The 14,960-nt window shown below is 26.9% G+C and overlaps 3 protein-coding genes across 3 annotated transcripts; 1 reads left to right on the top strand and 2 right to left on the bottom strand.

Annotated features, from left to right (window-relative positions):
- Positions 1-253: 253 nt before the first annotated feature.
- Positions 254-4,864, bottom strand: LOC145967709 (uncharacterized). Its single transcript, XM_083092679.1, has 9 exons — positions 4,528-4,864; positions 3,976-4,233; positions 3,791-3,883; positions 3,573-3,707; positions 3,300-3,431; positions 3,018-3,149; positions 2,312-2,544; positions 1,271-1,430; positions 254-983 (listed from the first exon to the last, which is right to left on the bottom strand). The coding sequence occupies exons 1-9, from the start codon at positions 4,727-4,729 to the stop codon at positions 862-864; spliced, it is 1,467 nt and encodes a 488-aa protein (XP_082948805.1). The 5' UTR covers positions 4,730-4,864; the 3' UTR covers positions 254-861.
- Positions 4,865-5,564: 700 nt separating this feature from the next.
- LOC145967792 (uncharacterized) lies at positions 5,565-9,568 on the bottom strand. Its single transcript, XM_083092751.1, has 4 exons — positions 9,240-9,568; positions 8,873-9,045; positions 8,541-8,695; positions 5,565-6,884 (listed from the first exon to the last, which is right to left on the bottom strand). The coding sequence occupies exon 4, from the start codon at positions 6,870-6,872 to the stop codon at positions 5,700-5,702; it is 1,173 nt and encodes a 390-aa protein (XP_082948877.1). The 5' UTR covers positions 6,873-6,884; positions 8,541-8,695; positions 8,873-9,045; positions 9,240-9,568; the 3' UTR covers positions 5,565-5,699.
- Positions 9,569-9,843: 275 nt separating this feature from the next.
- On the top strand, positions 9,844-14,850 carry LOC145967661 (modular serine protease-like). The gene is made up of 8 exons (XM_083092674.1): positions 9,844-10,141; positions 11,240-11,279; positions 11,372-11,764; positions 11,854-12,284; positions 12,451-12,672; positions 13,402-13,700; positions 13,790-14,120; positions 14,382-14,850. Exons 1-8 carry the CDS (start codon positions 10,018-10,020, stop codon positions 14,621-14,623), a joined length of 2,082 nt encoding a protein of 693 aa, XP_082948800.1. The 5' UTR covers positions 9,844-10,017; the 3' UTR covers positions 14,624-14,850.
- Positions 14,851-14,960: the final 110 nt, after the last annotated feature.

The raw sequence follows: 14,960 nt of genomic DNA, 5'->3' as shown, positions 1-14,960 counted from the left end.
TAATAATGTACTAATAATATACTCAAGACATTCTATAGATTAACTTATATTTTCTATATTTTATATATAAATATAAATGATATATGTTACCATAAACACCCCATATCCGTTTTTTCATATACTTACTAGTAAAAATATGCAAATTTTGACTACTAAGTATACGGAAAAACAGATTTCGAGTGTTTACGGTACATATATATATAATCCATTTATATTTATACTATAAATGGATTATTGGTGTAAAATATTAACATTTTGTTCACATATAAAATCTTTTTATTCAAATTTCTTAAATATATGTTATAATTGCACATATATTATTTGAACATATAATTGCACTTTTATATTTTTTTATATAAACATTTTACTTATTATTATTTATTATAAAATTTTATTCTTTTATATATTTATAATATACTTTATATATATGAAACACTTTAACACATACTATTAAACATTTACATAAACATGACATTTTTATAGTTTATATGTTTAGCTATATTATATATATATTTAAACTCTAAAAATCTCGTCGGTGCGGACTCTGTCATTTAAAAATTGACAGTCCCAGCACCCACCGGCGAGATTTTCATAGAATTCTTCTTAATGAATATAAAAGAGTTCACATACATTATAACATTCACTAAAAAAATTTTAGTACTGATAAAACAAAAGAAAACTTAGGACAAAATTGTGTGTGTGAGTTTTGAAAAATGAATAAATCTAAAGAATAGCTACTTAAAATAAAGGATTCGACGGATAATCACCGTAATTATAAACGTTGTCAACAATAACTCAAAACAAATTATAAATTATAAAGATTCAAGAAAAGACTGAAGAAAAATTCAACGAAGTACTATTTTAGTCCTTTTCACTATTCAATGTTTGTCTCTGCATACGCTCTTTGGCATGAGCCAACCATATTTTTATTGGAGCTGAAATCTGTTCGTCTGTAGCATTGATGTGCAATTTTCTTACTGCACCTGGAAAAGTTTTTAAAATTGTTTATGAATTATTGATAAATAAAATTTCTTTAATTTTTTTAAAATTTCAAGTTAAATATTGAAAAAAAAATTTCGACCTCATTTCTACAATATATGTATACAGATGAGCGTTTAAAACTATAAACATATAAAACAATTGGAACATTTCTAAGTAATTTAATAAATAAATAAGTTATAAATATTTGTAAATATATTTTTTAATTTGTACAGAAATTATATAGCATCTATAATAATAAAATAGAAAAATTGTTTTTGATTTTACTTACTCATAATAACTTTGCACATGTGCAATTTGGAAAAATTTTCTTTTTTTTTTGCTCCGTACCAACTATAATTCACGGCCAGTTCATTTACAAAAATTTTTTTCATAAGACGTATACAAGAAGTCCTCAGATCCTGGCATGTAACATGGATTAATTGTTTAACCTAAAATTATTACAAAGTATGGAATTATTATATATATAGATATTATAAGAAACTTTTATATAATAAAATTATCATATATATATATATATATATATATATATATATATATATATATATATATTAGATGATTGCAAAAGTTCGTGCCCGATTTGCATAGATGGATTAATAACTTCAAATCGGGCACGAACTTTTGCAATCATCCAATATATATATTCATGTAAAAATACTGTAAATATATATCAATTTAATTATTCTAAAAATTATGTGATATTTTAATAAAAAGTCTACGAAAATTATTAAAACATCTTTAAAGAGACGTATATATAATTTAAAAAATAATATAAAATTGCTAATGAGAGCAAAAGTTATAAATGTTAAAAAAAACTTAATTAATATTCAGATGTTTATTAAATGATAAATGTTTCAGTCCATTTCCGACCATCCTCTTTATAAAAATAATTTAAACTAAAAATAAAACAAAAAATATGTATATATAATTATCAAACGACAGACTTTTATACCAGCATGCACCGAGATTTTTACTATATACTATTTTCTAACATATGTAGATAATCGTGTACTTTCTTTAATGCTAATTAATTGTAAAATTAACGCTTGTGTTCTGACTTCATATTCAATATAATAATTATATATTTTTTTATTTCTAGATTAAATATTGTTTTGAGAGTGGCCCAAAACATTTATCATTAAACAAATACCTGAATATTAATTAGTTCTTTTTATTATTTAACATTCATTAACAATTGTGTGGCTCTCATTAGTCGTTTTATATTATTATTTTTGAATTTGCTAGAGCCTTTTCTTATTTTTGTATATGATTTCATTTTGTAACGTCGAAATACACAAGACATTCAACTTACCATTTCATTTCGATATAATGAATCATTATTTAATTTGTTTTCCATTGATTGTAAATCAGTTTCAGTTTTTAACGGTAGATCTTGATAGATATCTATTGTTTCTTTTTCTTTGGCCTCAAATGTGTCGATTGAAATTTTCTTTAGAATAAGTTTTTGACATCTTTCTATAGAGTTTAGTTTTAATTCTAAACTTATAAGTTTATTAATGACAAATCGTTCGTACGGGTCAGATTCTATAAAAAATATTCAAAACACATGTTGGTTATATTTATAATTATATCCCAAACACCACGTATTTTCAAAAAATGTATAGAATAGAGGACAAGACGTTCTCTAAACATCTTTTGAATATATGTACTATTAAAGATATATGTACAGATAAAATATTAAATATAAAAAATGTAAGATACATATGTGTGATGTAAGATGTATAAAAATAAAATATAAAATCTATATATATTTAAAAAATTCAAAAATAGTGTTAGAAAAATGTTAGGAAAAATAGTTTAAGAATAAATGTGTGTGTATACTATATAATTCTGAACTACATTATAAATAATCAAGTAATTGAAATTGAAATAAAGAATTATACATATACACTAAAATATACAATATAATATATATATATATATATATATATATATATATATATATTTATATATATATAAAGTCGTAACTAAAATACATGAAATTATGTGCATTATACCTTGCTTATTAATCAATGAATTTGATGATGCCTTGTTTTTCAATTGAATTGGCATGTTTGCATTAACTTCATCGACTTCATCAAACAATTGTTCTGCGGATGCATCAAGCACATTTTTATTACAATGCAGAGCTAAAAATAAAATGTTTATGTTATCATATTATTCCAACATAATTTTAAAAATTTAAAAATACTAGGAAAAATTAGTAAAACAGTAAATGTTATATTTTTATAATATATAAAAAATAATCGTAACTAAATAAATAAAATTGTGCATTGTACCTTGCTTATGAATTAATAGATTTGATGATGTCTTGTTTCTCAATTGAGTTGGCACGTTTGCATAAACTTCATCAACTTCATCACATAATTGTTCTGCGGATGCATCAAGCACGTTTTCATTACAATGCAGAGCTAAAAAAATACGTCGTTATATTATTCCAACATAAGTTTTGAAATTAAAAAATACTAAAAAAAATTATTTTAAAAAAATGTAATATTTTTAAAATATATAAAAAATTATCGTAACTAAATAAATGAAATTGTGCATTGTACCTTGCTTATAAAATAAATTTGACGATGTTTTATTTCCTAGTTGAATTGGCAATTGTACATTAACTTCATCATCGGTTTCATCAAACGATGATTGTTCTGCGGGTGCATCAATCAAATTTTTATTGCAATTTAGAGCTGAAAATAATAAAATGTTTTTATTATATTATAAATGTTTATATAATATTTTAATAATTATAATGAATAAGTTAAAATCATACATGAATCATCTGTTCTTTTTTCTATATTTGTGTTTATGTTTGCAAACTTCTTTATTTGTGTTGCTGTACATTTTCTTTCCAAATTATTAACATCTGTAATTCATAAACAGTGTTCTATTATTAAAATATTTTCTCTACTTAAATCTATTATTGTTACTTTTATATTATTATTAGATCGTACTTACCTTTTGGTGCATTTTTTGTAATTTTCGATGTTTTACTGGTTTCTGCAGTCATGGAATGCTTGTTTGGAAACTTTGGAATTTCTGAGACTAGTATCATTTCGTCTGATGATTCATCAGCATCGTTACTTGTTTCGTCAACAATTTTAGCAGCTCTAATTTTTCTCGACTTTTTTAAATTTTCTTCTATATCAGCGCCAGAGTTAATGTCGGATAATTCTTCGGCATCTTTTAGCTTTTTCCTTGCCACTCCATAGTTTTCTGAAAAAGTTTTTTTTAAATAAAACAGTAAATAATTTAATACAAATTTAATTTTATAAAATCATATTTTTTTATATTATTACAAAATAGCAACATATATATAGTGGCGGCCTAAAGCTATTTAATGTATCTTAATTACGATTTTAACATAAAAAGATTGAAATTTATGAAATGTGAGACATTTATTTTTTAAACAAGGGATCTTAAAAAGTTGGCCGCCACTGTATATTTATTATTTATTGTAAAAGAATAGTTCAGAATAATATATACAAAAAATATAACTATATTACTTACGAAATGTTCCATATATTTTTCGAATAGGATGCTCCAACCAAGTACATTCTGGCTCCTCCCTCAATTTAACTGCTTTATCATACCGCTTGTTGTTCGTAAAATTTGGCCAAAAAGCTTTCTTTAAGTCTCCACTTAACCAATTATTTGGTATAACTTGCAGTCCATCTTCGAATTCCACGATTGCATAAAATTTATCAGTCATTCTGTGTCAATGAATATTAATTACTTATATTTCATTGTGTATTAATGGGAAAACTGCGTATTTAACATTTTCGTATGGCAATTTGACATATTTTTTTATCACATTTTTCAATGGCCATGATTTCAAATCTGATAATGATTTTACGGAATAAATCCCAAGCAACGATGATGAGCAAGGTATATTAAATAAATCTTCCTTTTCCAAAAATTCGTATCCAATAATAACTAGAATATTTCGTTTTTTGCAGTGTGCCACGTTTTCAATACATACTATAGCACCGCAATTTAAACCACAACAATTATCTGCATGTGAGCCAGTTTTAAATGTTATTCCATTGACATATTTGATAATTTTATATTGTGGATTATTGCAGTCGAGTAAAAGTGGACCATCGTCATGTAATGTAATTAAAGTGGGATGTATCAGGATAGAATCTGACAAATTAGTCAATGTACTTAATCTACTTGATGTACTTAAATTTTCTTTTTCAAAACATCTTCGTACTACTTGTTCCAAAGGTTTTTCTGCTTTTCTGAGATATTTTTTAAACACTTGCATGTGGTTCTCAAACCTGAACGCACTAAAATTGTCGAGTGGTCCAAATTTTTTTACATCGTCAACAAGATGTACGAGACTATGAATATTATGCGACACGTTTTGCACTCCATAAATCTTGATAAATGTTTTGATAAAAAAAAGAATCATATCTTGTGCATAAGATAAATGTTCATCATACAAAGTTTTTGAACACAAGATTCTAATAATAACATGCAGTGTCATAAAATGGGTGTACACACTTTTTTTCAATATTGAGTTGAAAGCCAATGGACCTGTATACAACAATATTTGTCTATATTCCGTAGCTTTCCATAATTTAATGTAATCTATTTTGCGTGGCTTTCTTGCGAATTCTACAGGTATCGATGGCTTTAATTGAGTTGTTAGACGTGTTGATATTTCTTCAATGGCTCTATGTTGTAGCCGATAATAGAATTCTCCATTCAACCATAAATACATTAATTTCCGCATAATTCCCAAACACACTAGGTGCTATATAATCCATGGGAACATTTGTAACTGCTTTGAAATGAGGTATTTTGAGTAGACTGCATGTTATATCTGGCTTATGATAACTGTCATCAATTTTTTGAATAAAATCATTATCTGATCTAATTGGTGCATCAATTTGTGGGAAGCATATACGATTTCCGACATATTCTCCTTCTGTTGTGCATTTAGTGCAACTTGAATATCCGGAATGCCCTTTTACACATAGCACAAATGCTTTTGCCGGTGTATCACATATTAATGCTTCTATTCTGCATTGTATATTACGACTATTGACATATATTCCATTTTCACACATTTCTGCAGCCTCGTTCACAAAATCTTTTAAAAAATCATTAACATTTGCAGGTTTTTCAGTTCCATGATAAATTCCTATTGTAAATACATTATTATATGGAAAAATTGAACCAAGTATGGGCCAAAATTGTTGTTGCGATGATTTTGAGAGTGGTAATCCATCGACATTAATAGCAATTTTTATACTATCAATATTGTTCTTCATGGAGGTTAATATATTCAACATAGACTTTTGCAATCCAAAATGATAGTAAATTCCTGGCTCTACTACACGTATATCTTGTTTTCTCGGAGTTTTTAAAAGTGAACGTGCATCTACAGATAATGATGAAAAACATGAATGTTTTTTTAATCTTTGAAGTAATGCTTTTAGAACCGTATGTGAAATTTGGTGTTGCACAGCCCAGATAGCAAGATCATTTTTCAAATTGTCATCTGTTACATTTGCATCTTCAGATGCTAAATCAGTTTGTGATTCATAAGAATCGCTAACGGAAGACTGTTGCATGTTCGATACATTGTTACTACTTTCGTTCCACTCGTGAACATTATAATTTTCGATTACAGCATTCTCAGCAGCTTGAATGTTTTTTACTTCTGAATTTACTATAGAAACATTTTCCAAATGTTCTGTGCATTTATAAGTAATGTTACTATATGACGCTGTAGTCGTACTTAATAAAGCATCGCAAACAATTTCGGATTCTTGTACAGCTAATCTTTTTAAATGTCGTTTTGATACACATGCAGCGTCTTTTCTTGAGCGCTTTTTATCCATTTTTTTTCTTTTCTGTTAACATATTGTGAAATTGATAAATATATTAACTATTAAATATATAATTTAATATTTAATTATTATGTCGATATTATAATATATATATATACATATATATGTTAATAAAATTGATGTTATAAAATAAAATATTGCTGTTAAAATTGTTAAAATATAATATTGGTAAAATTGTATGGTAAAATTGTAATTATACAGGGTGTCCCATTTAAAAGAATACATTGGAATATCTGAAGGGAAAGTATTTTAGAGAAAAATATTTCAAACCAAAAAGTTGTATGGCTTCAAGAGGGATATAAGATAGTGACAAAGATTTGATTCTTTGGATAATTGTTTGAAGGTCACATAAAGGTCACCTTCAATTTCTTAAATGGGACTTACTATTTTTATTGAATATTTTTGTAGCTTATCTTAAGAACTTTCCAAAACACTAAAGTATTTTTTGAGTTATAAAGCTTGAAGTCTACAATTTTTGACATAAAATTTAAAATATTTTGTAAAATATTCTGTTTTTAATAATCTAATCTTAATACTTTTATACATGGAATAATGAGAGACCTATCAATTGGTGTAAAGAAAACACATAGTTGCTTTTCAGAAAAAGTACGCAGCTGCATGTTGCAAATTACTTGTTTAAAAAGCAACTGTGTTTTTTTTACACGAATGTATTGATCTCATTATTCTGTGTATGAAAGTTTTAAGATAAGACTACCGAAAACTGAATGTTTCCCAAGATATTTTATATTTTGTCAAAATATTGTAAACTTTAACAAAAATACTGAATGAAAAATAACTCAATAAAAGTGTTTTGGGAAACTTTCGAGGTAAGCTGCAAGAATATGCTATAAAAAAATAAGATTCCATTTAAGAAATTGAAAATTTTTTTGTCTCCTTCAAAATAATTATCTAAGGTCAAATCAATGGCACCATCTTATGTCCCCCAAACAACTTTTGTCTAAAATCTTTTTCTCTAAAATGTTTTCTTGAGCAGATATTCCAGTGTATTCTTTTAAATGGGATATTTTGTGTATGTACAGGGACCACACAATAATTTTGTCTACCTGAAATATCTCCGGTTATTTTTAAAGATTACAATTTAAATTAAATAATTTTTAATTTTTTTTAAATATATATTTTATTTTATTTATTTATCATTTGTTTTATTATTTATTTCATTAAATTTATTTTATTATTTATTTTATACTTATATAAATATATTTTATACTTAAATATAAATACACATACACATAATACAAATAAAATAATAAATAGTACACAGTAAAAATAAGAAAATATTCAATCAATTTACCCAAGTTATAACTTTTTATATTGTAGCCAAAAATGATGTACAGTTCAAATTTTTCAGAAAACTGTTTCTCATTATTTTAGAAAATCTTATTAAAAAATGAAAATGAAATTTTTGAAATTTTAGTTATTTTTAAATTCATTTTGCCTCTAACATTAGCATTAATTAGTACTTTCCAGTTAAATTATATATACATAATTATATATTTGATACGTAAACATTTTTGTAAAATATAAAATAATTTAGTGTAGTAGTGAATTTAAATAAGACTTTAGTAATTTTAAATCGTTTTACAAGTAATTGCAATAACAGCTAGTTTACTTACACTAAAAAATATCATTAAATCTTACTTGATTTGTTGTGATTTGTTGAGTCCGCAGTTTATATTTCCTTGTTTTAAATATATATTGTAAATATCCCACGTATATATATGTATATAATTTTTCTTATTTCCCAGAAAGTATTAGATCACGAAGTTGATAATAATGTTCTTTTTGTGCAAACGCTGTAACATATAATAATAATTTCACATAAGAATACATTTAATATCTAACATATATTTAATAAGCTCTATGTTGTTACTGCAATTAACTTTTAAAATCATTTTAAAAATTAATTGCAGTAATAACTTAGCTCTTACTTAATCGCACACTATATAATTAAAATATGTTATAAAACTCACTTGATTTTTGCGAATCCAGAGTTTTACTTTTATTTTTTACATATCCCATCTATATATATATATGTGTGTGTATGCGGAGATACTTTTTCTTTAGAAAGATTCTGCAGAGATCACAAAATGATAATTGATATAATATACGACAATTGATAATGACGTCCTTTTTTGTGCAAATGCTGTAACATAATAATAAGAATTTCACATAAAAATACATATTTTTGATACATTATAATATTCGATTGTGAGGTTATAATTTGCATTAATGAGGTTAATTTGTGTGTTTATAATTATGAAGTATTAATAAATCATTGAATAGCTTTTATAAAATACCCTTTTTACATTTAATTTATTTGAAAATAAAAAGGATTACCTGCGATTAATCACAATCGTAATATAATTGCACCAGATTGCACATAGCACTTGCACGTGGTCAGTGAAGAAGAAGAAGGAAAAGACAAATGACGGCAATAGCGGAAATTACGTATCCAAAATGGCATACATATCCGGTCATAAGTAAAAATGCGCGTAATTCAATAGTATATTATGAGAATATACGAAAAATAATATACTATAAGAGATATTAAAAGTACATTCTGAGAATATACGAGAATATACGAAAAATAATATACTACACAAGATGTTCTGATAATATCCTGTGAATATACGAAAAATAATATACTACACAAGATATTATAGAGATGTTCTCAGTATATTACGTACAGTACGTACATTCACAGAATGAATATAGAATATTCGTACGATATCATGTGCTGTGTGGGACTATAATTATAATTTCGCGTAAGTATCATTTTTAATTATTATATAAGTATAATTATAATTTCTTGTGCAAATTTTTGAATGATTCTATTGTAAACCTGAAACACACACGCACACAGAGAGCAATGATTCTTCAGTCGTGTATTCTGATATACATATATATCATCTATTTTGTAGGAGTTCTTTGAACTAAATTGTGAATGTGTTCACATACACCATCGTTGTGTTGATTCTTGTTGATTTATTTGTAGCATATGTTAACACACACATACTTTCCTTGTGCATCCCCGCACATTTACGCACACACAGAGATGACGCGCACGTTTTGCTTGGGTTATCCCCAGTTATCCCAGTCTTGTGGTAACAAGTAGATGATCGCAGTTAGTGATCGAGCGTCTTATAAGAAGGCGCGGATCGAACAATTGTCGGTCTTTCGCCAGTGCTTTATCATGCGGATTATTAAGCAGGTTTCTGCGCTACTAACGATTGTTTATGGTAAGTAAGAATCTTATTACATGTTTATGAAAGTAAGAATATTACGAAACTGTAAAACTATAATGTTTTAGAGAAATTATTATTAATTTAATTTTTTTCTCGAAGTTTTTTATTTATTAGTATAATAACAGCATAATATATAAAAGAAACTTAAATTACATTAAAATTAGGCTTATGAGAAATCTTTTGAAGCATATTACTTTAAAATAGCATTGAAAAACAATCTGAGAATGCATAAAAATATGGTTGTTTTTCACTGACGCCGATTGATATTATCTTATATTCAATAATGAACTTCTAGGCATTCCATAGTAATGAAATCATATTAATAAAAAATAACATCACATATAACATAAAAGTTTTGAAAAAATATTAAATATATTTCAAAATTGTTTAAAATTATTACATATACTTGTATACATTTGTATACAAGTATAGTTTAATTTTAATTGAAATCAATTAATTATACATTGTATGTATATAACTGATTGATTGAATAGTTTCTTGTGGATGAGAGACAATTAATAAAAAAAATTTTTTCCTTCCATTTATTTTTATTCATTTTGCATTTATTGGGACGAATTTTATGCATATATGCGGTAAACTTTGCTTTATAATAATTAAGTATCTGCAATATTTTAATTCAAAAGATTTGTAAAACGTCATCGTAATCTCAACGAGTTTTAAAAACCAGTTTGATGTCCTTGAACCTCCAGTAGGAGTATCTACATGTTTACATATATATTGGTAGATAATAAACGAAGAAAATACTCGCGAATGCGTGATGTGTGTTATCTCTATCATGCGCATATCTCTCTGTCACGTTTATTAAAATTATCCTTTTAAAGATACAAGTCGACATTATTGTAATTGATTAATTTCGTCATAAAAAAATTTATAATCATTCAACAGAATTTTGCATGCATATTATTAGAAAAATTCCAATATTTATAAATTTTATAAAATGTAATTTTCATTTATATATACACACACGTATAATTAAACAACGCATGTAGTAAACGCATGTATATAATGTATATAATAAATAAAAATCAAATTCTCATTATCTAATAAAATTGTTTCCTGGATTTCTTATAGTGTATATTGGTTCCGGGTATGCACAAACTAATAATTGCGGGTGAGTTCATGATTACATAATAATAAAAATAACTTTGATATATACATAATATATTCAAATAAATAAATATTTTTATTCCATTGTTCAAATAGGTACGGGAAATTTCAATGTCGCAATGGAGAGTGTATAGCGGGCGAATTGTTATGCGATGGTAAAGTGAACTGTAAGGATTCGTCTGACGAGACACAGGTCGAATGTATGAAACCGGAGATTTTATGTCCTGCATATGCTTTTCGTTGTAAATACGGTGCGTGTATAAATGGGGACAGCGTCTGCAACGGCATCCAGGACTGCGTCGACAATAGCGACGAAACGCAACCTGGGTGCACGAGAGATAATCAAACATCAGCAAGACCTCTACAATGCAGACATAATCAATTTACATGCACTGATGGACAATGCATCAGTATTACTAATCTGTGCGATGGAAATAAAAACTGCATGGATGGCTCCGACGAGACGGCAGTAGAATGCGGGTCATTGACGTAAGAGAATTTTTCTTGTTTTTTTTTTTGCTAATTCTAGGTCAAATATTAAGCAAACAGATATTTTACAATCGACAATTTCTTTGCAGTTGTCCACCGACAGTTTTCCAATGCGATTATGGAGCTTGCATCGACGGTGATCTACGATGTAACGGAGAAGTTGATTGCGTCGATGGATCAGATGAGACTCAAAAATTGTGTGCCAGCGGATCGTCGCCGGTACGACCAACAGTGCGACCAACAACAGAACGATTACCAGTACAGCCTTCACCAAGTCCTTCTGTTCCAATATCTGGCACAAAAACTTGCAAAGCCCCACCGCAACCGCAAAACGGTCATTGGAAGTTGCATCGATCGGAATGTTCAAACACTGAACAGGACTGTGATATTTCGGAAGGAATGAATTTAGGACCAGGCTCTCATCTTATTTATTCCTGCAATTCAGGATATAAGATAAAAGGTTCTATGGATGTAAGCTGCAGTGTTGAAGGAAAATGGCTTAATATACCAAGTTGTATAGGTATGATAATAATAATTACACACATATTTGTAAAATATAAGAAAATATGTAGAATAATAAAAATGTTTAGAAATATGATGGTCACAATGTAAAAATATTTTAATATAACAGGTATTTTTCATGTGCAATTATGTATTAATTTCATGTTTAAAATATTTTTTAATAGAAATACGCTGTCAAATGTTAAGTACAACATCAATTAATGCCGACTGTACATACAACAATGAGTGGGTGTCTTGTGACTCTCCAGTTTTACCTGGAACAAGTGCCAAATTGTCCTGCCGAGACAGTTATCAATATGAAAGCAATCTACTTTCAAGACAAAGAGATTTTGTGAAATGTAATGAGAATGGTCAATGGGTACCAGAGCCTATACGATGTATTCCAGGTCCGCTCACAATAAATATTTATCTTAACGATACTAATCTTGCATTGCATACCACTTTAGATAGGAAAAATGTAACATTTATTGAAATTTTGAATGACAGAGTCATTATACATACAGATACTAAAGATCCAAATTATCCAAATATAGATGTTAGGGTGTCAACATCAAACAATGATTTAGCAAAAGAAAAGCCTTGGACATGGTCTTAATATTATGAGAAATAGTAATAGACTATAAATAGTAATTTTTAAATAATTTTATTTCTATAGCTAGCATATAATAATCATATATCATCACACTCATTGAGATAATTCACACACAAATGTCTTTCTATTTTATAATTCCTATTTAAGTTATACTTTGAAAATGTTTCCTAATGAACCAAAGCTTTAATGAAGTATTATTAAAATATACTCTATTTTTCTAGTATATAATGCACAAATTTATATATATGCATGCATATATACATATATTTATACATTAAAATTATACTATAAGCTAAGCAAGATATATTCAATAAATTTATTCAATAAATTAATTTTTTTACCAATGTAACATTAATTCCATCTTTTCTTTTCCTTATCCTTAATTGTAGAACTATATGTCAATCACAATGATATGCAACAGAATCATAGTTACTGTGAATTATCTCCTTTTATAATGTAAATACTCAATTTACTTTTTTGTTTTATGCTAAAACATCTGTTTCAATTAAAATATTTGTTATAGTATGCGGTATACCGCCCCCCAATCTTACACCGCTCATTGTAGGCGGTGTTCCAGCTAATATCACAGAATTTCCATGGCATGCCTCATTGTACATCGATGTACAAGGCAAGAAAAAAAAGGAATTCTTCTGTGGAGCATCAATCATTCAAGAGAATCTCTTGATAACAGCAGCTCATTGCATATATGAGGAAAATAATAGACGAGTGATTAATCCCAAGAAGATTTACATAGCAACGGGAAACATTTTTCGTGATTATGAATCTATTTATCACAATCCACAATATGTTCAAAAAAATCAGGTTTGCAAGTTTATATATCACATAACTAATTTATATGTAATATTATCAGTTTACATATTTTAATTGTTTACATGCATTTTTTCTTGTAGGTGAAACATATTTACATTGTATGTAATTATCTAGGACGTTTAGGAAATTATATCAGGGATATCGCGATATTAGAACTCATGCAACCATTTGTATTGTCATCTACTTTAGCTCCTGTGTGTATAGATCTTTTCAGCGATAGAAGTGTGTTGGAAGCAGGTGTGACTGGAAAAGTTGCGGGACTTGGTAGAACTGCAACCGGTGAATCCAGTGCAATCTTACAGGCTTTGACAGTACCATATATTCCATTCAGTCAATGCAAGTCTGCAAGCCAAGATGCCAATACACAACAATATCTTACTAATGATAAGTTTTGCGGAGGCTATACAAATGGTTAGTCAAAGAACAACTAATATTAGTTCTCAATGTTATCTTATATTTTCCATAAAATTGATCAATAATATATTAGTAAAATATATATATATATATATATATATATATATATATATATATATAATTTTCAAATTATATGAAATAAGAAAAAGAGAGGAAAGTATAATTATTTTTCAATCATTTGTAAGAATTATTATTCTGTAAAATTGTAAGAAGTAGAATAATTTTTTAGTTATAAGCATTATAAGCGGTATATTTCAGGTTCTGCCGTTTGTGATGGTGATAGTGGTGGAGGATTAGTGTTTAAAACTAATGGTCTGTGGTATCTCAGAGGTATTGTTAGCGTTTCCCTTGGCACGATATTAGAAGGTGGAACTGCTCATTGTGACAATAATTTATATACCTTATATACACAAGTATCTAATTATATTGATTGGATACAAAATGTAATTGCTAATATAAAACATAATCAGTCATATACTTCATGCACAATTAAGACTTGAATATTGTATACTTTTTCAAATTTATTAATGGAACTATTGAGATTATTATTTAAAGAACCTTAATTTTATGCCATATAATACCATATCATTGATAAGTATGTATGCTTTAAGTGAGACTTAATGTGATTATGTAGAGAGAAGTTGCATTTTATTGAATAAAATAATAAAAAAAAATAATTTTTTTATATATATAATAAATATTGAAATTATTTTCGCAAATTTAAAAAGTGTTTATTATTCCATCATTATAATTTATTGATTCTAATCCTTTTATTTTACAATAGAAATATAGATAATGTGTACAAAAAAATAGACTGAAATATACATGAACTCTAGT

This window comes from Camponotus vicinus, unplaced genomic scaffold (genome assembly GCF_025532165.1).
Source record: "Camponotus vicinus isolate PSW18456_S1 unplaced genomic scaffold, iyCamVici1.0 SCAF_1, whole genome shotgun sequence".
Taxonomy (NCBI): domain Eukaryota; kingdom Metazoa; phylum Arthropoda; class Insecta; order Hymenoptera; family Formicidae; genus Camponotus; species Camponotus vicinus.
This window is presented reverse-complemented; position numbering and strand designations above follow the sequence as displayed.

What these genes read in the sequence shown, in the direction of transcription:
- LOC145967792 (XM_083092751.1), bottom strand. Translation starts at nt 6,872, where the DNA reads ATGGATAAAAAGCGCTCAAGAAAAGACGCTGCATGTGTATCAAAACGA.
- LOC145967709 (XM_083092679.1), bottom strand. Translation starts at nt 4,729, where the DNA reads ATGACTGATAAATTTTATGCAATCGTGGAATTCGAAGATGGACTGCAA. An exon ending in TCTATTAATTCATAAGCAAG is followed by an intron (nt 3,150 to 3,299) that starts GTACAATGCACA and finishes TTTTATTTTTAG; the next exon opens with CTCTGCATTGTAATAAAAAT. An exon ending in CATGTGCAAAGTTATTATGA is followed by an intron (nt 984 to 1,270) that starts GTAAGTAAAATC and finishes AAACTTTTCCAG; the next exon opens with GTGCAGTAAGAAAATTGCAC.
- LOC145967661 (XM_083092674.1), top strand. Translation starts at nt 10,018, where the DNA reads ATGATCGCAGTTAGTGATCGAGCGTCTTATAAGAAGGCGCGGATCGAA. An exon ending in GTAGAATGCGGGTCATTGAC is followed by an intron (nt 11,765 to 11,853) that starts GTAAGAGAATTT and finishes ATTTCTTTGCAG; the next exon opens with TTGTCCACCGACAGTTTTCC. An exon ending in AATATGTTCAAAAAAATCAG is followed by an intron (nt 13,701 to 13,789) that starts GTTTGCAAGTTT and finishes TTTTTCTTGTAG; the next exon opens with GTGAAACATATTTACATTGT.